Here is a 24,603-nt window from a genome sequence, read left to right on the forward strand (position 1 = left end):
GCTGGGGAGGAGACAGCTGTCGTGGTGCATGTCGGCACCAACGATGTGGGGAAATGTAGTCAGGAGGTCCTGGAAGCCAAATTTAGGCTGATAGTTAGCATACAGAAGTCCAGGACCCACAAGGTAGCATTCTCAGAAATGCTACCTGTTCCACGCACAGGTACAGTGAGACAGGCAGAGCTGAGGGGTTTCAATGCGTGGATGAGATGTTGGTGCCGGGAGGAGGGGTTTAGATTTGTTAGGCACTGGGATACATTTTGGAGTAAGCAAGGCCTGTACAAAAGGGACGGGCTGCACTTGAACCAAGATGGAACCAGACTGCTGGTGCTTAAAATCAAAAAGTTTGCAGAGCAGCTTTTAAAATGACGCCTGGGTAACAGCTGATGGGAACTGGGCAGTATCCCGTTTAGCAAAAACCATCCTTTAAAGTGCGAGGGTGCAAAGGATTCAGATAAAACAGAAGGGGACAGAGCAGTACCGCATAAAGAGCAGACGGGAGACTGTGCCAGCTGGTCAAAGAGTCAAAAGAAAGATAGTGTACATCAGGTGAGAGATTCAGCGTACAGGTGCTTATATGCCAATGCCAGAAGCCTCGGAGCCAAGATGGGTGAGCTGGAGTGCTTGGTGGCTAACAAAGAAATAGATATCGTGGGAATAACAGAAACATGGTGGAACAGTAAGAACCAGTGGGACACTGTTATCCCTGGATATAAACTCTATAGAAAGGACAGTGAGGGGTGCCTTGGAGGTGGAGTAGCACTGTATGTTAAAGAAGGCATAGAATCTAACAAGCTAGAAAACCTGGGTGGACTGGAGTCCTCCACAGAAACCCTGTGGGTGACAATACAAGGCCTGAAAGGGAACATGCTACTGGGGACGTGCTATCACCCCCCGGATCAAAACGCTGACAGTGAGTGGGAGTTGCAGCAGGAAATCAGGGAGACGTCAAGGAGAGGCAGGGCTGTAATCATGGGTGACTTCAATTACCCACGCATAGACTGGGTAAATTCACAGAGGTCATGACAAAGAGGTCAAATTTCTAGATACGCTAAATTACTGTGCCCTAGAACAGTTGGTCTTGGAACCGACCAGAGAGAAGGCAACCTTGGACTTAATTCTGAGTGGCACCCAGGATCTGGTGCGGGATGTCAGTGTCATCGACCCTTTAGGGAACAGTGACCATAGTGCCATCAAATTCAGCATACATGTGGGGAGAGAATCACCAAGGAAGTCTAACACAGACATTTTGAATTTCAGAATAGGAAACTTCTCTAAAATGAGGAGTATGGTGAAAAAGAAGCTGTAAGGGAAAATCAGGAGAGTCACTTCGCTCCAAAGTGCATGGTACTCTAGTACTAGTACTCAAAACCACAGTACTAGAAGCCCAGTTAGACTGTATACCCCAAAAGAGGAAAGGTACCACTAAGTCCAGGAAGATGCCAGCATGGCTAACGGGTACTGTCAAGGAAGCCATAAAAAGGAAGAAGACTTCCTTCCGAAATGGGAAGGCCTGTCCAAATGAAGAGAACAGAAAGGAACACAAACTCTGGCAAAAGAAATGCAAGGCAACAATAAGGGAGGCAAAAAGAGAGTTTGAGGAACATTTAGCTAAAAGCATCAAGGGGAATAACAAAAACTTCTTTAAATACATCAGATGCAGGAAACCTGCCAGGGAGGCAGTTGGACCATTAGACAATGAAGGAATGAAAGGGATTATTAAGGAGGATATGGAGGTTGCAGAGAAGCTAAATGAGTTCTTTGCATGATCCTCTTCACGGCAGAGGATACTGGGCATATACCTGTTCCTGAACCAGGCTTTTTGGGGATGAAGACTAAAGAACTGAGTCAGATAGAAGTGATGAAAGATGATGTTCTAAACTGTTTGGAAAAACTGAAAACTAACAAATCACCAGGGCCGGATGGCATCCATCCAAGAGTCCTCAAAGAACTCAAACGTGAAATAGCCAACCTCCTTGCTAAAATATATAACTTATCCCTGCAGTCAGGTTCTGTACTAGAGGACTGGAGAGTAGCAAATGTAACACTGATTTTCAAGAAGGGATCCAGGAGTGATCCGGGAAATTACAGGCTGGTTAGCTTAACATCCATTCCAGGCAAATTGATGGAAAGCATCCTCAAGGATAAAATTGTAAAGCACATAGAAGAACAGGCCCTGCTGGGAGTGAACCAGCATGGGTTCCGCAAAGGTAAATCTTGCCTGACCAACCTTTTGGAGTTCTTTGAGAGTGTCAACAAGTGTGTGGATCAAGGTCATCCAGTTGACATCGTATACCTGGTCTTCCAAAAAGCTTTTGACAAAGTTCCTCATCAATGACTCCTGAGAAAACCTAGCGGTCATGGGATAATGGCACAAGTACATGTGTGGATTGCTAACTGGTTGAAAGACAGGAAATAGAGGGTAGGTATAAATGGAGAGTTTTCACAATGGAGGGAAGTAAGAAGTGGGGTCCCCCAGGGATCTGTACTGGGACCAGTGCTTTTTAATTTATTCATAAATGATCTAGAAGTAGGGGTAAGCAGCAAGGTGGCCAAATTTGCAGATGATACCAAACTCTTTTGGGTAGGGAAATCCATAACTGATTGTGAAGAGCTCCAAAAGGATCTGTCCAAACTGGGTGAGTGGGCGACAAAGTGCAAATGCGGTTCAGTGTTGGCAAGTGTAAAGTGATGCACATTGGGATGAAGAACCCCAACTTCAAGTACATGCTGATGGGATCTGAGCTGTCAGTGACTGACCAGGAGAGGGATCTTGGGGTTGTGGTGGACAGCTCGTTGAAAGTGTCAACTCAATGTGTGACAGCTGTAAAAAAGGCCAATTCCATGCTAGGGATCACTAGGAAGGGGATTGGAAATAAAACTGCTAATATTATAATGCCCTTATACAAAACGATGGTGCGGCCACTCCTGGAGTACTGCATACTATTCTGGTCACCACATCTAAAAAAGGACATTGTTGAACTGGAGAAGGTACAGAAGAGGGCAACCAAGATGATCAGGGGCCTAGAGCACCTTTCTTATGAGGCTAGGCTACAACACCTGGGGCTATTTAGTTTAGAAAAAAGATGACTGTGGGGAGACCTTATAGAGGTCTATAAAATCATGCATGGGGTGGAGAAAGTGGATAGAGAGAAATTCTTCTCCCTCTCCCATAACACTAGAACCAGGGTTCATCCCATGAAATTGATTGCCGGGAAATCTAGGACCAACAAACGGAAGTACTTTTTCACACAATGCATAATCAGCTTGTGGAATTCTCTGCCACGAGATGTGGTGACAGCCAACACCTGGATGGCTTTAAGAGGGGTTTGGATAACTTCATGGAGGAGAGGTCTATTGACGGCTACTAGTCGGAGGGCTGTAGGCCACCTCCAGCCTTGGGGGCAGAGTGCCTCTAGGTACCAGTTGCCGGGGAGTAACAGCAGGAGAGAGGGCACGCCCTCACCTGCCTGTGGCTTCCAGCAGCATCTGGTGGGCCACTGTGTGAAACAGGATGCTGGACAAGATGGGCCTTGGGCCTGATCCAGCAGGGCTGTTCTTATGTTCTTAATATTAGTAAATGGTCCGGAAACTGCATGTGGTACAAAATAGGGCTGCAATATTATTAACTGGGACTGGATGTTTTGAGTATATTATGCCAGTGCTTCATCAGCTGGACTCGCTTCCAGACCATTTCTGGGCCCAATTCAAAGTGCTAGTGTTAACCTTTAAAGCCCTAAATGGCTTGGGACCAGGTTACTTGAAAGAGAGCACTTTGCCCCATATGTCCCAACCTGGACCTTAGGATCTTCTACAGAGGCTCTCCTCTGAGTGCCCCTGCCAAATGAGGTGAGGTGGGTGGCTACTAGGGAGAGGGCCTCTTTGGTGGTTGCACCCAATTTATGGAATAGTCTGCCCAGTGAGGTTTGCCTTGTTTCATCACTTTGTTCTTTTAGATGCCAGTTGACGTCCTTTTTGTTCACTCAGGCCTTTTAGATTTTAAATTTTCATCTAATTTTAACTGATTTTTTAAAGTCTTTCAAATTGTTTTGTATTATATTTTCTCACCACCACCACCTTTTTGGTGTGTTATGATTTAATCTGTTGTGTGTTTTTATCTAATGTTTTAATGTTGTGCTGTAAGCCTCACAGAGAACAATTTGTTATGCGGAGGCTAAATATAAAGTTAGTAGTAGTAGTAGTAGTATATTTACACAAAGTCTACCAGATGTTATTGACTGGATTTAGTACTTTAATTATTGGGCCCTTACCACAGGTGTAGGATAACTAAAGAAAAATTAAAGATATCGTTGTAGTATTTGTGCTGTCCCGAGTAGTGTGGCCTTCTGTAGTTTATAGGTTGTAATTTTATTGATGCCCAAGGTGTTGTTGTTGTTGTTGTTACTAATAAATAAATAATAATAGAGCCCCTCGTGGCACAGTGGTAAAAACTGCCGCCCTGTAACCAGAAGGTTACAAGTTCGATCCTGACCAGGGGCTCAAGGTTGACTCAGCCTTCCATCCTTCCGAGGTCGGTAAAATGAGTACCCAGAATGTTGGGGGCAATATGCTAAATCATTGTAAACCGCTTAGAGAGCTCCGGCTATAAAGCGGTATATAAATGTAAGTGCTAAGTGCTAGTATTAAAAAGGAAGACTCAGCCATTTGGTTGACACCAAGGATAACTGGAAAAGCACTCAAGATGGAGCTTGAAACGGGCTGCTAAGACTGTTATTTCACAAGCAGAGTATAACAAAACTTTCACAAGTATAAAAATGAGCCCAACACCCTTATTGCTGAAGTCATACACAGGTCAGAAGATAGTCACATTAGAAGTAATATGAGTTGATATGGAGCATAGCAACAACAAATATTTCCTGAATTTCTATGTTATTGAGAAAGTTATTGGCCCACTCTTGTGGGACGTGAATGACTGCGGGGACTACCTCTGGCCTGGAAATCTATAAAGCTTTAACAATCACTGCCACACAACCCCGCTACACAAGCGCAGGAAAAGTTGGAAAATATATTAAACTCTGGAGTATTTAAAGAAAGCATAGGAACTCTACAATCTATAAAAGCAAAGCTGACTCTAGCTGAGCATGCACAGCCCAAATTCCACAAAACCAGACTCTGATTGTTCAATCAAAGGTGGAGGCTGAATTGGACTGCTTGGAAAAGGAAAGCATACTCTCTAGAGTGGTCTGGAGTGAATGAGCAAGTCCTATTGTTCCAGTTATTAAGCAGGGGGGCGGGTGCAGTTAGGCCTTGCAGAGACTTCAAGATTTTTATAAATCCTCTCCTGAATGTGGAGAAATATCAATTCCCACGAACTGAGGACACATCTGTAGCACTATCTGGAGGAAAACCATTCAGCAAGATTGATCTGTAGCTGGCCTTCTTGCAATTGGAAGTAGAGGAAGATTCCAAGGCATACCTCACCATTAATACTCTGAAAGGTCTATACTGGTATAACTGACTTGTATTTGGCATTGTGTCAGGCCCTGCTATTTGGTAAAGAGCAATAGACCAAATCTTCCAAGGTATTCTGAGAAAACTGCTATCTGTTTGATATTATTGTGACAGGTGAAAGTGAGAAAGAACATATGACAATCCTGCAAACGGTACTGAAACCATTTAGAAGAGTGTAGAAGTGTATGGATTATGTGCCAATGTTGTAGACACCCTAACTCCAACATTGGACCCAGGGTTACCAAACCAGAATTATGTGGAATCCAGGCCTGTGTCTGATTCCATTTTATTAAGGAATCAATTAATCCGTGAATTCAGATGAACTGACCAGTACATCATACCCAGGTCTCATGAATTGCCTCTGGACTGATGGTAATTGCTCTGTGAAGGAAGAGGCAATCCAGCATTGTTTCTCAATGTTTGTGAAATGGGTAATCAAGAGACACAATGGCCAGGCTTGGTTTCCTGTTTCATATATATCCAAATGCTATCACTATGGAATGCCTTTACAGATGCATGGCAGGAAGATTTACACACACTAGCAATTTTGATATGTTGGTGCCCAGCTCATTCATGCTGAATGAGCTGGGCACCAACTCTTAGCCCAGCGGGCCAGGTTGGGCTCATACTTGCCAGTACTACTGAACTCCTTGCAACCAGAATTCAAATGGAGTAAAATTATTAAACTCCCAAAAGTTGCCTGAGCTTTCTTTCCGGTAATGTCTTTGGGGGAAGCTAGGAACTGAGCTCACATTTCCTCCTACAAAAAGTCTATGTTAATCATTGGAATTGCTCTGCTTTGCCCAAAGGGGATAATCCTGTCTCTCTCTGAGAGATATTTGCTATGTAGAATTAAAAGTATTGTTATTACCGCTTGCTGTGTATTTAGAAATTCCACTCTAGGTAGATGCACACAAAAGAAAATGATTTAATTGCTGTCTCACACCTATAGCTTTGATTCTTCTTTGCTAACACCTTTTAACACTCTCAAGGGACCAGCGTCAATCTGGGGACAAAAGAAGAGGCCCATTTGCAAGCTCAAAAATGCAGATTTGCTTTGGGACAATACTCTGCCCAAAAAGAAGATGGGATCCAGATCACCCTGGACTGAGCTAATATCCTGAACTAATATTAATAATTAAAAGACAATATCCAGAGGGGAACAGCAATTAACACCTTTTGTGATCCAGGAAGGAGGGTGATATTTTGAGTAGACTCTATGGAGATCAAAGGAAGAAACAACTATAAGAATTGAGCTTACTGAACAGAGAACTAGCAATCTTTGCCTAACAAGCAATACTTGCTCATGTGCATATCCCAAGTGCTGCTGTCTAGCTGAGCAGCTAGCAGAGACTTGGAACCTGCAGACAAGAGGCTGCTCGGTGAGTCTTGCCACAGGGCGAAGAATCAAGGGCTGACTCTGTCTGTGAAATCCAGCACCAGCCTTTTCCCAGCTGAAGCCTGCATCGCTCCCAAGTCCTAGCAATGAACAAGTACTTTGAAGCCTTCTTCATGAACCTGGTGAGATGCCTATTCAACGCACAGCCCAGCTTGCTCCCACCTTCCCTCCTCAGTACTAATCACGGTCATTCCTTTCCTAAGCCCTCCCTTCCTTCTTCTCTATCTCTGTTTCTCTCTAAATGTTTTAGTAGGATTTATTAGACAGCTGTAATTATTGATTGCACACACATATGATAGCTAGGCACATTGCGCTACACCTTGAATCAGAAACATGTTTAATTTGGATGACCTGTTTGAATTTTATCCTGATGAGCAACTTTCTATAATAAAGCCCATTGAATTATTTTGGGAGTGTTTTGGTCTTCTTTCTACCTTTGTGCCCAGACTGTACATGGTCACTGTATAAAGAACTGGTCACTTTGTGACACTGGTAAAACAAGCCTAATTTCATATGCTAGCTCCATAGCATATCTAGTATACAAATCAGGCTTGGTTCACAACACCAACCACAAAAAATATGAATGTTTTAAGGAGCCAGTTACATACTATGGTCACATTAGAGATGCACAAGACTTACATAAGTCTTCAGAGAAAATCCAAGCAGTATTGGAAGCCCCATAACCTCAAAATGTGTCACAACTTAGATCATTCTGTGGAATGTTAATTATTACGGCCAATTTGTGCCAAACTTAGCAACTGTATTACTTCCACAGAAAAGTAAAAAGTGGGTCTGGTCACAGTACTGTGAAGCAACCTTCTTACATGCAAAGATGTTGGTCACATCGGACAACATGCTTATGCATTTTGAACCATCTTGGCCCATTAAATTGGCATGTGAAGCTTCACTACATAGAATAGAGGCAGTAATATTTTTCATATGGTGCCTGACTAGCAAGAAAAGCCAATAGCATTTGCCTCCAGATCTTTGTCAGCAACAGAACATAACTGCGCACAAATAGACAAAGAAGCCTTAAGTCTTATATGGGGTGTGAAGAAATTCAACCAGTAGTTCTATGGCAGGACATTCAATCTCATCACTGACCACCAGCCTCTAGTTTTGATACTGAATCCTTAGAATGACATTTCTTTGAGCATCGCAGCTTGGATGCAGTGCTGGGCCCGTTTCTTAGCAGGCTACACTTATGATATTGAAAATAAAAGGACAGCAGCACATGCAAATACAGATGGCCTCTAACATCTGCCAGTAATGCCTGAGCGGCAGCACAGGACATCTGTTCATTATGTTAACCTCTTCCAGACTGAGTGTGCCCGACTGACTCGTAATGTGATTGAACAAGAAACTAAGAGGGATCCAGTTTTGGCCCATGGGCACGAAGCCACACTCAAGGGCTACAAGTTTAGAGATGATCCTCTCCTAGCACCATTTTACAGCTGCTGGACTGTGATGGCACATGACTACAGGGGACCAAACAAACGGTGTCCAGTGCTTATCCATAGCCAAACAGATCCCTTGTCATATACTGTTCAGGTCTCTCCAGGCGTGATTTGGCACCGCCATATTAATCGGCTGCAGGACTCCGTGGTGGCACCAACATGGACTGCCAAACCAATGTGTTCAGAACTTTTGAGTTTCCTTCAGCAGTGCATCAGGAGGAAGCAGCGTCCAGTACAGCTGCACCAAAAACTCATAGCAGCAAACACACGCTTTATTCTGAAGCCTTGCAGCCAGACAACTGCACTGAACTTGCTGGTTCGCAGGTTTGTGTACAGGAAGGGGGCCAGTGCTATCCAGAGCAGAGACACAAACCACCCAAGAGACTTGACTTATGACTGGACACCCTCCTGATGGTTCATAGCCATCTTCCTGTGTACTTTGTCTGGTATAAGCAGCACTCTTAAAGGGAGTGATAATTGCTAGAGAAGTTTGAAATGTTTAGTGAATCTGCAGTTAGGTTTCTGGCTGCTAGAAAACGTGGAAACTGTCAAGCTGTTGTATCTGCTATCTTTGCTTAGTGTGTTGGTTGCTCAATAAAAATGCTTTGTTAAGAGCTCTGCCCGAAGTTATTCTGTGTAAATACTACACAAGATCTTACAGGAGGCCTCAAGGCTGGAAAGGTGGTCACCTGATCCTCCTGCAACACCATCAAGCTGTAAGAAACAATCCAGATATAGAAGCTTGACAGTGAGTGGCTTACCGGTGATGTCCTGAAGTTCATTGAAGTTTTGCTTTATAGATCTTTCAAGGATATGTTGTGTTGTTTGTATAAAACCCAGATCCTCCTTTACTGAAAGACAAATCAAATCAAAATGCTCATATACACCAAAAGGTATCAGGCTGCCCAGGGGCGTAGCAAGGTTGGAGTGGGCCCAGAGACAAGATTTTAAAATGCCCCCCCCCCTCACTGAAGCTCAGCTCATGAAGTAAAGAAATCTTAAACAAGGCTGAATAGTGGTAACAAAAAGCATAGTAATATGTGTGTGTTTGTCTATATCTATATCTATATCTATATCTATATCTATCTCCTATGTGCCACAATAGAACATCATCCTACATTATTTTTAAAAAGTTTTTGTAAATTGTGGGCGATGCAAGTCATTTAATGGTACTAGAGAAAGGTATGTTGTTCTGGTAGCTCCAGGTCTTAACACTCACATCCATTTCGGAGGATGAATACAACTGGAGCAAGCCCAGGTGGGTGTGCAGCTGGGGGAGTCAGTCATGTGACTTGCCTCTGCCTCCCCCAAGGCAGTGGGCCCCCAGACAACTGTATCCCCTTGCCCTATTATAGTTACGCCCCCTGAGGCTGCCCCTGGAGACAGGGCTTTCCCCCCAAAATCCACTCCTGATTGGAGTGTGCCAGTCCACATATTCGCTGGATTTAACTCGACCTCCCTGTTTATGGAGGAAACAGACGGTGCTTACACGCAGGCAAGTAAACTGACTTAAGGGTGTCAGTTGACTCGCTCCCTCAACCTCGTTTAAGAGCCTGGCTTCTTAGCTGGGTTTGCAGCCAAGGCACTGCCAGAAGGCACACACCTCCCAAAGATTCTCACAGGCAGCCAAGCCCAGGCTTAGCTGCCCTCGCCCAGTATTGGCTGCTCATAAGAACAACCTCATAGTCTTGAGTCGATAGTACAAAAGCATTCTGACTATTAATGGTGACGCCAGAGTAAAGAACTCAGATCCAAAGATATTTATTCACACCTTACTGAAGCTTTAAACGGCATGCATCCAAAGAGCTCTTGTGAAGACACTGATTTGATGAAGGAACTGCTCTCTGAGTAAATCATCCTTCATATTCTAGAATCAATTAGGCCTTCTTCTTAGGAGACTAAGGCTAGATTCATTTTCCTTTACCACTTCACTCTGACATTCGTATATATTATCAGCAGAGATTGCATGCTTTTTGACTATGTGGCCTTGATATAGATCCTTCTATGTTCCTCAGCTATTCTTTATGTATTACTACAACCATTATGGTTAGGGTTCTTCATTCCGCTAAAGATCACATGTAAAATCATAGATGGCATTAGGGCATACAAGCACATGATCAAACTAGTGCATATATGTGAAATAGTAATATATATGCCCCATCCTATGCATGTGCATAGGATGGGCCATATTTTACCATTTCCACATAAATTACCATTTCAACAGGCTCTGTGGAAAGAGATAAAACATTTCCCATTGCTGAATATGCCCTAATTAGGGTCTCCAAGAGCACTCCCATCCCCACTGCCACCCTCATCCAAGTCACTGGTCTTTCAAAGACATGCACTTATTAAAGAACCGCAATACCTACCAGTCCTTAGCATCTCCAAGTGGCTCAAGTTTAGGGCCTTTAGCTCCTCTGATAGTGCTGAATCTACCAAATAAATAAATAAATAAATAAATAAATAAATATACAAAAATGTGATTTTCTATTCCCTGCTGTCAAAAGACACTTTGCTTTGAACTACCTGCTCCTTGCAGATCACCCTGTGACCCTTAAACCAAATAGACTTCAGATGGGGAAGAGTTTTGTGGAGAAACAGAGAGCATTATAGGAAGTTCCACTATAACTCTGGAACAAGTATTTCAGGCCCTCACTGGGCTCATCTGCTGCAGGATCTCACACTGTTGGAGATGGAGTTGCAGTGCATCGACCTTTTGCACCAACTGTCCTAATGACCATTAGGTGCATTGGGAGTAGAGATAGCTAGTGAGGGTCTCCTTACTTGTCCCTGCTTTCCTCTACTCCATGACCCCTGCCTTGATTCCTCAGGTCCTTCCTGTAGTGAGTCTGTCCTCTTCCTTTCCTCTTAGAGAGAAGATGGAAACATCTCTCACTCTCCCTACCTATCCATTATGTAGCTGATAGATAGGATAGCTCTTTCCTATCTCAAATGTACTTCATCAATAAATCAATTTAGTTTAGACTCTACAGTGATCTCCATGCATGTTACTTAAATAGCTGCAACAACTAAACTCTGCATTCTGGAACTGGAGTGGTAGCTTCCTTGGTGCTTTGCTAAATAACCACAAACCCCAACATACACATCTTAATCATCTGCGCCTGTCCACAGGGGAAATGGACATCTCTCCTGTATGGACCACATTCTATCTCATGTGGGGGTGGAGTTTCTTTACATCTTCTTATTCTACCTATCTACCTATCTATCATATTTTTATATTGCCTGATATGTAAATCTCTAGGCAGTGTACAAAATTTAAAATATTTAGAAGTCACAAATTAAAATACATGTCAATAAAACAATAAAATAAAATAATTATTAAAACAAGTTTTAAAAATTATTAAAATTAAAATTAAATTAATTTTAAGTGTGTGAGAGACCTAAAGTGTGTGAGACCTAAAGTTCAGTGTGTGACAGACCTGAAGACTCCCAGTTCCACAGGCAATGTCACCTGTTCGTTGGTTAAGGGGCTGTCATCCTGCCCATGTGGACTCTCGCTGACTAGAGGGTGAGGCACTTCTCCTTTTAGATGCTCTTCCTGAAGTGAGGATTAAAATTTATCTCACATGCCTGTTTTTGTCAGCTGCTTTTCCAACTGTATGCTATACTACTTTGACAAGAATGCTTTTCTGTAAGGGTGTCAACTAGACTCAGATTGTTAAGAGTTAGAAAAAGATTTTATGGTATTTTCCAATACCTACCTGATTCCCTTTCTTCCCAGTTCCTGTAGTTTATTCAAACAATCTCTTATAAAGAAATATCTAGTGCTCGGTATGTGGTTTTGGAAGCTCTTGGGTTTTTTGCCTCCTGCGTGCCCAGCCACTCGTCTAGGCTCTATGGTGGGGTGGACTTAGCCTGCTCAGTGGTGACAGAGGGAATCAACCAAGGAGAGGTTAAGGGACTCCAGGACAAAGGCTCCCTCTGGAAAGAGGGTGGTGGCAGCACTACTAAGGGTTCTAAGGAGTGGATTGTGGCTGGGGTGTGCAAGTTAAGTGCATAAAACCTCAGTCAATCAGTGGTCTTTCAAAGACATGCACATATTAAAGAACCACAATGCCTACCAGTCTTTAGCATCTTCAAGTGGCTCAGGTTTAGGGCCTTTAGCTCCTCTGATAGTGCTGAATCTACAAAAAAAAGTAATTTTCAAATACAAAAAATACAAATACAAAATTTTCAAATACAAAAAAAATTTCAAATACAAAAAAGTAATTTTCTATTCCCTGCTGTCAATAGAAACTGCTTTGAACTACAGGCTCCTTGCGGATCATCCCATGGCCCTTAAACCAAATAGACTTCAGATGGGGAATGGCTTTGTGGAGAAAGAGAACGCATTATGGGAGGTTCCACCATAACACTGCAACGAGTATTTCATGTCCTCACTGGGCCCATCTCCTGCAGAATCTCACACCTCTCCAGTCATCTATGCCTGTCTAGCACAGGGGAACTCGAGCTCTCTCCTGAATGGATAACATACTATCTCATGTGTGTGGGGTGGTGTTACTTTAAATCTCCTTGAATTCAATGTCTGTGAGCTCTAAAGGCTCCCAGTCCTACAGGGGATGTCACCATTGGTTAAAGGGCTGTCATCCTGCCTACTGGAATCTCGCTGAGTGGAGGGTAAGGCACTCCTCCTTTCAGGTACTCTTCCTGAAGTGATGCTTAAAATTTGTCTCACTTGCCTATGCTTTTGTCAGCTGCTTTTCCAACTTTATGCTATACTATGTTGCCAGCACTGCCATTCTGTGGGCTCCCAGAAGCCTTTCTGCTTATGTCTGAGACTACAGGCTTGTAGCTCCCACTCTTAACATGCTCGGGAGCCTCACGGGATTGTGGGCGCCCCATTTCTTGTTTGTTGGCATATGGAGACTGGTCACTTGGCAGGCTGTGGGACGATCGCCCCCAGATTCACCAGCTACCAAGCAAATTGAAAGGGGATTAGCCTTGCACCTTTCCCTATATTAGGGAATGTCTAAGCAGACCCGAGCTAGCTTTCGAATTAACTCCACTTTCAAGGTTTCTCTGTCTGAAGATTGTCCCTTTACTTCCTCGTCATCTGCAGCTGCCTCAAACAAGCTAACGCTAATCACCTCATCAGGAAAGCTGGATAAGACACTGTGAACAGAACTCCCTTCCCCATCACAAATGAGCTAAGTGGGCAATAGGAATTCAGGTGTTCTCATTAAAATTACTGATTAGTTTACTGAGTCCTTCCGGCCTGACACATACTGTCCTTGGACATTAGTTCAGTCCATTTACATACAGGTTGTTCTTGGCCATTCATACCATTGTGTTTTACTCAAGCACAGCAAGCAAAGACAATGGATCCTTTTGAGATCCACTGGAATTTCCCTCCTCAGGAAGAGCAGCAGCTGGTATTTTGCCTCAGGGTCCATGTTGGTCTATAACTGGCTCTGGATTCTTGAACCAGTGTGCTTAATTTGGTCTCTGCACCATGGAGTCGCCCACTGTATGGGCGATAGACTTGACATCCACCATAACACCAGGCCGTGTCTTGCTCTTCGTGCCATTCACACGTCCAGCCTCAAGACTGGCCTTCCTTGCTGGCCCAATATACCCAGCTACAAGAAGCTGGCTGCATGAAAACAGACATATTTTGGATTTATCCTTGCTGCCTAACCCCTCAACTGCTTTTGGTTCTCTGCTGCTGCCTGGTCCCATTCTTGAGGAAAGAGGTCCTTTGGTTGCGCCTGACTCACGAGGGTACAATCACCACTAAACGGAAGGATGAGGTTGTATGATAACCATTGCACCCCTCTGGGCTCTCACTATCTCTGCTGTTTCTTAAATATGAAAACCTGTTTCTCTACAGCCTTCTTTACTCTAGCCAGCCTGGAAGTAATTTAATTCAGACACTAAGCTAAATTCCCTCTTTGTAAGTCATCTGGTTAATCTCTGTAAAGTATTTTTAGTAGTAATATTGCTTTAATCAACTTTCTTATTCCGCTGTACTCCTAAACCCTCAAATAAAACTTTCAACTCTGTCAGTTTATTTCCCCGGGACCAGAATTTTGCACAAAAATTATTCTGACATGGAACTGCTCCACCCCAGCTTGCTAATTCCCCACACAAAGCCCAAACACATTTAGGGGTGTTCGCCAATCACTCTGCAACAGTTCCATTAACAACTACTTTGACAAGAATGCCTTTCAGTAAGGAGGTCAACTAGACTCTTAGACTAAGTGTTAGGAGTTAGAAACACATTTTATGTTATTTTCCAATATCTACCTGATTCTCTTTCTTCCCAGTTCCTGCAGTTTTAAAAAATAATCTCTTATAAAGAAAGATCTAGTGCTCAGTATGTGGTTTTGGAAGCTCTCGTGTTTTTTGTCTACTGTGTTCCCAAGCCACCTGTCTAGCTACTATCGTGGAGTGCTCTTAGCCTGTTCAGTGATGACAGAAGGAATCAGCCATAGAGAGCTTAAGAGACTCCAGGACAAAGGCTCCCTCTGGAAAAAGGGTGGTGGCAGCACTACTAAAGGTTCTAAGGAATGCATTGTGGCTGGGGTGTGCAAGTTAAGAACACAAAACCTCAGGCAGTCACTGGTCTTTCAAAGACATTAAAGAACCACAATGCCTACCAGTCCTTAGCATCTTCAAGTAGCTTAGGTTTAGGGCCTTTAGCACCTCTGATAGTGCTGAATCTACAAAAAGGGAAATGATACAAAAAGGTAATTTTCTACTCTCTGCTGCCAAAAAATACCCCCACCAAACCCTTTGCTTTGAACTACATGCTCCTTGTGGATCATCTCGTGACCCTTAAACCAAATAGACTTCAGCTGGGGAAGGCTTATCCCATAGATCTTTCAGGGAACAATGCAAGCTGTTTCACTGAACACAGCAGATGCAATGCCACTAGGGCAGAGTTGCACAACTTTGACCCCTTACCATTTTTTGGCTTACATCCCCAGACTAAGTGGCCAATAGTCAATTATTATCGGAGTTGTAGTCCAACATCTGCAGAAGAGCCAAAGTCATACAACCCTGCACTAGGGTGTACTTCTCACCCATTCCCTCTAGTTCAGAAGGGCTTGGAAGGCAAACTGTTTGGTAATTTCAGCTTTCAGATTTATTTATTTTTAATCTTAGACTATCAGAAACTATGTCCAGAAATTTTTCTGGAAATCTACATTTTAAAAATGTGATTGAGAAATAGCATTTAAACTAAATTATCATTTTGTCTCTCTTTCATGCTTGGGACATGGCAACAATTCCTTTTGTCACCGCCTACAAACAATCATCCACAAACAATCCTGAGCACCATTCCCTTAATAGTTATGTAGCTAGTCTAAAGATCTGATTCAATATATTATCTCAGCCTAATAAAGAACAACAACCATGGTGTGCCCTGGGAAAGGCTGGCTCTCATAACACAGCTGGAAAAAGAGCAGATGCTCCCAGAGACACAGCCCCCTATATAAGTTAGGCATCATCATCTTTGTAGTAAGTTCCACCTTTTCCTTAGTCCCAAGCCGCCAATCACATACAGATCCACAAGTCTGCCTCAGTTTTGACAGAGGAGTATCACTCACACTTCACCAGGATCAAGGAGAGGAGACCAGTCCACATTGCAAAGGACATGGTGACCAGGACATAAAGAATGACTATTAGCAGTCTTCTACTGTCTTTCCTTTCTGCAGACTTGTTGATAAAAGGAGCTGTAGAAGACAGAAGAGAAGATTAGTGGAAGGGATCTCTTCTCATTTGCCAAATAATGTCATGAGAGAGAACAAGGAATAACTAGGGTGTGGGATCAGGTGTCTGGAAACTGGATTTCAAATGAACAAGCTGCCTCTGCTATAGCGAAGCCCTCCACATAGCACCACCCAACTCAGGGCCAAACTACAAGTTACATTAATTGGATCATGGGACCTGATTGTTTTCTGGTTTGATAAATGACAGTCTGGGGGCCGGGGGGGTGGGATCCAGGTTGGGACTATGGTGTATGGGGGCTTTAACGCTTTGCCCCTGCCACAGTCCCAATTAAAAAAAAGTATAAAGGGGTGCAGCCCTTTCCCCCTGTACTGAGGAGCCGATGGCAGTCCCCTCTCCCAAAGACACTATTTATCAGCATTCCAGTCCTTTTAACAGAGAGGACAAAGAAAGGGGGGAATTCAGTGAAACGAGTGATGCAAAGGGGAAATAAGTGTTGACTCATTGGGCATTTCAAATAAAATATGGCTTTCTACAAATAACTTTCTGTTTTCAAAGCTGTCACTATTGTAATAGACAAATAAACCAACCAGCAAACTGCTGAATGGACACATAAAATCCATTACTATAGAACAGCACACACTGAGTGCTGGAAAGAAACAACATGGGATCTCCCATGTAGTCAAAAATGGGTCAGAAATAGTATGAGCCACACACTCAATGGGCCTCTTAAAAACAAAGTGAGAACACCTGAATGACTTCATATCAGAAGTGCTTTTACCCCTGGACTTGGGGGCCAAAGTCCAGGGCCTCCACACCCCCTGGGGGCCCCCAAATCCTCTTTAGTCTGTCCTGGGTGGTGTGGTTTGTGCCCTCAAGAACCTGCATGTTAAAAAATGATGCTTCACTTGCAGCGGGGGCGGGAGGTGGTCTCCAAAGTCCTTTAGGTCCAGGCTCCAAAATTACCTAGGTTTACCTCTGTTTCATACTGATGTTGTGTTTGTGTAAAATAATTCAGGACTTGTAAAAGTGAATGATAGAGGAAGAATAAGAAGTACTTATAATAAATATTAATATAATATAATATGTTATATGTTCTATAAGAACACATGTTCTATTATATTACCCATTAATAACCAAGTGAGCTGTAGTGCTTAATGAAAAGTTTTAGCAATGACTACTATGGTCAGGCAGACTAAATAAGACTCACTAGTAATGTTGGTGGTTCCTGCATCTTTCTGCTCTTCCATGTCTTGTATTTCTTTCACACCCGAGGGCATGCTTTCAGTTTCAGGAGCCACGGAAGTCACAAAACCCGCATCATCATAATCATTATCATAATCAATACCATCCTCATAATCATTACGATCCTCCTCATCCTCATCATCAAAACTACTGGCCGAACCTAAACAAAAGAAAAGCATTAATTCTGCCTCAATTTGTACAAATGTGCTGTTGTGACATTTGTACTGGTTCCTTCTGAGTCAAACCAGTTTGCAACAAATCCCACATGACTCCATTAGTAAACCGCTTTGAGCAGTTTGGTTGACAAGCGGTATATAAATATTGTAGTAGTTGTAGTAGTAGTTTCAGAAAAGTAGTTTTAAATTTGCTGCCAGTCGGTGAAGCCTGCTTTTGTATACAATATCACAACTGATAAGCACAAATGCTAAGGGACAAACATAAAATCCTGCACTTATGGAAAAATAGTCAAATGTTCAAGATGGGCATAATCTAGCATGGCACTGCTACATAGGAAAAGGAACTTGGAATCACAGTCAATCACAAGTTGAATTTGAATCAGCATTGTGAGGCAGCTGCAAAAAATGAGAGTTTAGGCTGTGTTAATAGAATCCAAGGTTGAAAGAAGAAATAATCATTTCACTATTCTCAGACATCATCTGATAACAGGCATCACACTTTAGGAAGAATGTAGACAAATGTGAACAGGTTTGAAGGAGGGAAACAAAGATGGTCAGAGAACTAGAAAACAAGCTCTATGAGAAAAGTTTGAAGGAGCTGGTTATGTTTAGGTTAGATTTTGATTTAAAACATGATAGCATCTTTCAAATACCTGAAGGGTAAAGTCTTGTTCTCTGCTTCCCCAGAGAGCAGGATTAGATCTAACGGGCTTATGTTACAGGAGGGTAAATTTTGGGTGAACATTAGGAGAAACATTTTAATGTTAAGAGCAGTTCAACAGTGGGACCAATTACCTGGGGCAGGGTAGGCTCTGTTGCTGGAGGTCTTTGAGCAGAGGCTGAACAGCCATATGTTGGGAGGCTCTAGTTCTGTATTTCCTGCCTCAAGCAGGGGGGCAGGGCAAGAGGAGAGGGCGGGGCTACAAGCCCTCCTCTATGATTAGATTTGGCCATGAAGCAGGGGTGTTAGCTCCTCTCCCCAAGCAGCCCCTCAGAGAAAGAGAGATAATGAAGAAAATAGGGAGGGGTGGAGCTGGGGGCCCCTCAGGAGCTTGGAATTCCAGGTTCTTTGAACCCATCCGCTCAATTATAGCTATACCCCTGCCATGAAGCCAGAAGCCATAAAGTCAGATGTTGTCCCAAATGGATATCTTGCAAGAAGAGCAGCAGCAGCAGCTATCATCCCATAGCACAGATGACGGGACAGCAAATCAATTGTCCGTGGACTAAGTCCTTGTTGAAGGTCCAAACCTCAGAATGGTCTCATTAATTCTGGCCTATGGACACTCCCTTTCTCAGCTATGTGTACCATTTTTAGTAATTGCTGCTGTGGTGGGCTGGCATCTGCCCTATAGTGATAGTTGTGCGTTAGGTAGCACGTGATAAGTTCTTTATACTTATTTTCCAGAGTTGGCTTAAAGGAAGTGACTGAAGCTAGACCACAAGAGCAGAGCAAAATACTAGCCACAAAATATGGCTTGCTCTGCCCCTACAAGGTCCACATTCTATATGCCAAAAACTCATTTGACCTTTCTGAGGAAGACTTCTTGTTTACCCTGTTCCCTAACTGGTCTTTACACTGATGGAAGAGTAATGTTGGAACTGACCATAAGTCTCTGCCAGAGAGTAATTTTGCAAAATCATGTGGCTTCTTTTTCTTTTTCTCAAAAGCCATTCTTTTCTTCATTTACCAAATTGCAGGGGCGTATCTAGAGTGGGGCAGTCAGGGCACATGCCCTGGGCGCCACTTGAAGGGGGGCTCCATTTTTAAAAATTATTATTATTTTTTAAAAGGCCACTGAAAATAAAATGGCCACCATGCATGCTCAAATGGCCTCTGTGAGGCCCCAGGCCACGCCAGGCCCCACAGAGGCCATTCGAGCATGTGCGGTGGCCATTTTGTTTTCAGCAGCCATTTGGGGGATTTTTTTTTAAAAAATGGCCCCTGCATGTGCTCAAATGGTCCCTGTGAGGCCCTAGAGGCCAGAGGGGGGAGGGGGAACCTTTGTAGACCCCCCCACGGACTTTCGGAAGCCCCTCCAAAGGGGCTACAGGTAAAAAAAATTAGAAATGTAATATAAGTCACTGTACACATATTCAGTTTAGCACTATGTACAGAGAATCAGGGCTTGTGAATACTGAGCTGAAGCTTATGAGCTAGGATTGTATTCATTTGCTCTTACTTTGCTTCTTGTGAGAAGTGAGTTAAATGTGATGTCTTAATAATATGGCTATTAATGGTGAGTTTGTCTTTGAATCAGTGTGAAATCCTTAGTATTAAGGCCCACTGGGAGTTTCTTGTTCTCTTTCTCTCATTTTAACTGTTTTTCTGAAATACTAGAATATATTCCAAGCAGTGACACAGTTTACTCTGCATATCCTTTAATTATTTTCAGAGAATCTGGGAAAAGTCAAATTCTCCATTTATTTTTAAAACTTATGTAACAGTGATGCTACAATGCATAGTAGAGAATTAGACAGGCACTTCTGTTTAGTTTCCCAAGTACACCTCCACATAGTATTTGGGTATTTCATGAGCCCCAGCATACTGAAATTTGTCATTTTCCAGCATTTTTTGGTCTGGCTACGTCCACTGCTAAAGTAGTTTTCGAAATATTAAAAGATTAACAAGCTTGATTTGTATTTTTCAGCTGATATTATGGGGACAGGGGGCGCAATTTTAGTGCTTGCCCTACGGGCTATTTTCCCTAGATACGCCTCTGCCAAATTGGTTTAGAAAATTATCTCTTCAGCAGCAGTTATCCCAGTATGCCTTGCATTAGAACAACAAAATGACTGTCTTGCCTGTCACAGTGGTATACCTGCATTACGGTGCAGCCCCAGAGCTTTCTCTTTCACTGGGATTCACTACTGCAGCAAGCAGGGATTTAAAGCCGGTTGTGTTGTAAGAGGAATAAATCAGTTTATTCTCCCAGTACTGTGAATTGGCCCTCCTGCCACACAAACCCAGTGCTGGGCATAGATTTGCAAGAGTGACACGTGGCAGATGCCTGGGTTGATGTGAACATGCCTCCTCCTAATAAGTACAGAATACTCTTCAATTGTTCAAACAGTGGTGGAGCACACCCAGGTACAGAGACAATGAGAGTGCACTGGCTTGCCCCACCCTCCAGGACTAACACACTCTGTGGCCACGACCTTTCCTCTCCCTGTATTCAGGATTTGTCTGCAAAGGCAAGTGCTGAACTGGGGCAGAATATCTCCCCATGATTTGGAGCGTTGGCTACCCAGTGTTCCAAATACCAGAAAGAAACTAGCCTTTTTCAGATGTTAAACTAAAAGACACTGTACTCACATACAGCATCTAGAATGGGGCAGGAAGTTGCACCCCAACCGCATCACTTACCCTCACAGCTCGTCACTCATGGGTAGAAACCTAGGAACATAGGAAGTTGCCATATACGGAGTCAGACCATTGGTCTATCTAGCTCAGTATTGTTTCCACAGACTGGCAGTGGCTTCTCCAAAGTTGCAGGCAGAAATCTCTCTCAGGCCTATCTTGGAGATGCTGCCAGGGAGGGAACTTGAAACCTTGTGCTCTTCCCAGAGCGGCTCCATCCCCTGAGGGGAATATCTTACAGTGCTCACACTTCAAGTCTCCCATTCATATGCAAACAGAGTGGACACTGCTTAGCTAAGGGGACAAGTCCTGCTTGCTACCTCAAGACCAGCTCTCCTCTCCAGTTACTGCAGCAGCCAACTGAAGAGGTGAATGTTGTATCTATGATGGCAAGCCTTTCAGTGATTTGGAGGCTGGGACACCCAAGTCTCTCAATCACCAAAGCACTCGCCAGCACAGATAAGGTGTTCACATCTTCAGATGAACTCCACAGTAACTGTGAGTGGTAGGCTGTGAGGGTGAATGACGGGGCAAGAGGCGAGTCTTCTGGCCCGTTTTAGACACTATGCACGAGTACAGCATCTATTAGTTTAATGTTTTAATAGGCCCAAACTCTTTTTGGGTTCAGCGCTTGCCTCTGCAGACAAGTGAGTACCAGTTGCAGGGGAGTAACAGCAAGAGAGAGGGCATGACCTCAACTCCTGCCTGTGGCTTCCTGCGACATCTGGTGGGCCACTGTGCAAAACAGGATGCTGGACTAGATGGGCCTTGGGTCATCTTATGTTCATATGTTCTTAAGTGCTGAACCCTGGAAAAGCAGGGGCATGGCTATGGAGTGGGTTGATACAGGGGCATTTCCCTGTGCTTGGGTCCATGTACCCACTCTTTGAACAGTTGGAGGAGGCTACGTTAGTACCCTATTAGGGAAAGCCTCTAGGCTACAGAACAGACTTTTTGCTCCCCTGTGCTGTGTCCCTCTTTGTGGCCCTAAAATAGCATTGCAGGCTTGCAGGGCCCGGCTATTTTTTCTTTTATCAACTTGCTCCTTGGCCTGAAATGATGGCAAACATCTTCACCCCAAAATAAGAAAGATGACATAGGTGTATTTGAAGAACTGTGAACCATTTCTCCTGAACATAAGAGTGAGATGTATATTATATAGCTCTTTTTGTTCTATATTATATTCTTTTATATAGAATATAAAATATTCTATGTTTTATTCTGTTTTCTTGTCACTTGATCTGCAGCTTCTGCGCTCTCCCACTTAGCACTCATCCTTTCCTGACCCTGTCAATCTTTGGAACCCGTGGTTGCCATTAGCTTAAAAACATGTGACAGTTCTTTCTTATGGGGGAAAAAAATTCAATGTACAATGCAACATTCCTGAAATGTAATGTCTCTCCCTCTTGACATAGGGGTCTGCCCCACCCTACCCCATGATACTGTCAAGCTTCCCATTTTATGCATCTGCCACTTTTGTGTGTGTGATAAATCATGTGCGTGACAGATCTTTCTTGTGAAAAATAAGCAGCAAGCCCCTTTAGAAATTGATTACACAGAACCTCTGCAACAGCCTGACAAATCCACATCTGCAAAATTTCTGTTCCTCAGACACCAGGAACAAGGAGTTAAAGTGCTCTTCCTCCCTCCTCCTTTTGTTTGATTGGTTTTTCAGCTGTCCTGTCACAGTAATATACTGACTCTGTATCTTTCTCACCCGTGCCCAAGTTATCTTTTTGTATGTTGGTTCATTTCTTATAAAAAGTATATGAAAATGGGTTACTTTAATAAATCCATAGTTTCAAAATAGGCAAATGGGGATGAGAATGATTTGACAGGGTTGGGGTGTGTGTGTGTAAGGGCTAAGTGGAGTCGGAGCAAAATCAGCCAATCAAATGATGAGAAAGGCCATCCACCTGTACAACTTCTGTATAAGATAAAAAGATATATGTTAATATCTGGATTAACACTGCACTAACACAACAAAGATGCACACATGCAAGTTCAGGTAGGTGAACAGATGAGCAATGTTCCTACACTAGCATAGCCACTCTCTGGGTGGGAGGGGGGAATCTTGCTGGGCCACTGGGGCTTCCCTGGCACTCCCTCAACCCCTCCCTCAACCCCACTCACCAGCTGAAAGGGCAATGTGTGGTGCTTCCAGTTTTTGACATTGGTCAGCACATCAACACAGAGGTAGGCTGGCATCAGAGCACACCAGACCACCCATTACCTACCCCTCTCCCAGCTGCTGAGCAGTTCCTTAAGCACCCAGCCAGTGAAGGAACTACTTGCTGGCTGGGAGAGGGGTGGGCGAAGTTCGATGTGTCTTTGCTCCAGTGCCAGCACTGGTGTAACGCTAGTCTGGAACACAAGCTCTCGGCTTCGCAGAACTAGTTAACGCAACATCCTTGCTCTTGTGTAACATGTTTGCACTACTGGAGCATTAGTATGGGGATGTCAACCATCGACTATATTCTAGAGTGCCTCGTTATGAAAATCTCCAGATAACAGGACTGACAACTTCTATTGCTGAATCAGAGTATTTTATGAAGAATGATTGAAATGCATAGTTCTATTGCACAGGCAAAGAAGCTACAGAACACGGGTTGGTGGGCAAAGAAAAATCTGAAGCAGTGCTGAGGAGTCTTATGAAGACCACGAGTCTGCCATGTTCTGAAGCACAACTGAACCTGAGGGAGAGAAGGATGGTTACCATACCGTTTTACCTGATTTGGGAGGAAGGGGTGGGGCTGGCTCTGCAAACATGTAGATTCCTGCAGACACAAAGAAGAAGAAAGAGTGTGTTCAGGGAACTGGTATTTTTGCCATTGTCATGACAATGGCAAAGTAATGGCATTCACTGCAGCATGAACAACAGCAAGCTGGGAGAAAGGGGGCCCTGTGATGCTCCTCCTCATATCTGGGATCATAGGCAGCTCCACTGATTTCAAGATGTGCTTGCTTGAGCACATAATCTCCAATTCCAGTCATGTGCGTATCATGACTGCAGATGCAGGCACTATGGCAGGGGTTCCCTGCCTTGAGTTCCCAGATGTTGTTGAATTACAGCTCCCATCATCTTCATCCACAATGTCCTTCGGCTTGCTTCTGCAGACAAATGCTGAATCTGGGAAGAGCCTTTGGCCATTGCGATTGGGAATGATGGGGGTTGTAGTCCAGCAACGTCTGGGGAGCCAAGGCAGGGAACTCCTGCACTAATTTGTCAGTGGCATATGGATTGCATATATCTTTGGACAGGCAACTGGTATCGGGTTGCTGAATTCTTCAGATTGTACCCCTGTGTTTGTTCAGCCCCTTTGCAAAGTACACCTACAAAATTCTGAAAGGTTGTTCACACGAACTTCTGTTGGGCCAGGGAGGGAGGGCAGGGGGAAGGCAGGAGAGCACCTAGATTCCCCTCAGATGATCCAGCAGTGATTGTAATTTTATTTTATTGTGTTATTTATTTAACACATTTGTATACCACCCAAAACGCAAGTCTCTGGGCAGTTTACAACAAAACAATAAAAACAACAAATAAAAAGTTTAAAACATTACAACAATTTAAAACTTAAAACAATGTTAAAACTATTACAAATCATCAAACTATTAAAATGGTATCTAATTAAAAGCCTGGATGAACAAATGCGTCTTGACTGCCTTTTAAAAAGTTATAAGAGATGGGGAGGCTCTTATTTCAGCAGGAAGCGTCTTCCAGAGCCTCGGGGCAGCAACGGAGAAGGCCCGTCCCTGAGTAGCCACCAGATGAGCCGGGGGCAACTGCAGACGAACCTCTCCAGA

At 43.5% G+C, this 24,603-nt stretch overlaps 1 protein-coding gene across 1 annotated transcript in view; it reads right to left on the minus strand.

Annotated features, from left to right (window-relative positions):
- LOC128344011 (C-type lectin domain family 17, member A-like) overlaps window positions 1-24,603 on the minus strand; it is a 41,481-nt gene that overhangs the window by 10,711 nt on the left and 6,167 nt on the right. Inside the window, exons 2-6 of the mRNA XM_053293449.1 lie at window positions 23,529-23,576; window positions 17,228-17,422; window positions 15,897-16,022; window positions 10,695-10,757; window positions 9,087-9,176 (exon numbers count right to left, since the gene is read on the minus strand). Coding sequence (XP_053149424.1) covers window positions 9,087-9,176; window positions 10,695-10,757; window positions 15,897-16,022; window positions 17,228-17,422; window positions 23,529-23,576 — 522 coding nt within the window. The remainder of the gene's footprint in view (window positions 1-9,086; window positions 9,177-10,694; window positions 10,758-15,896; window positions 16,023-17,227; window positions 17,423-23,528; window positions 23,577-24,603) is intronic.

The sequence above is a fragment of the Hemicordylus capensis genome, chromosome 2, assembly GCF_027244095.1.
Source record: "Hemicordylus capensis ecotype Gifberg chromosome 2, rHemCap1.1.pri, whole genome shotgun sequence".
In the NCBI taxonomy this organism is placed as follows: domain Eukaryota; kingdom Metazoa; phylum Chordata; class Lepidosauria; order Squamata; family Cordylidae; genus Hemicordylus; species Hemicordylus capensis.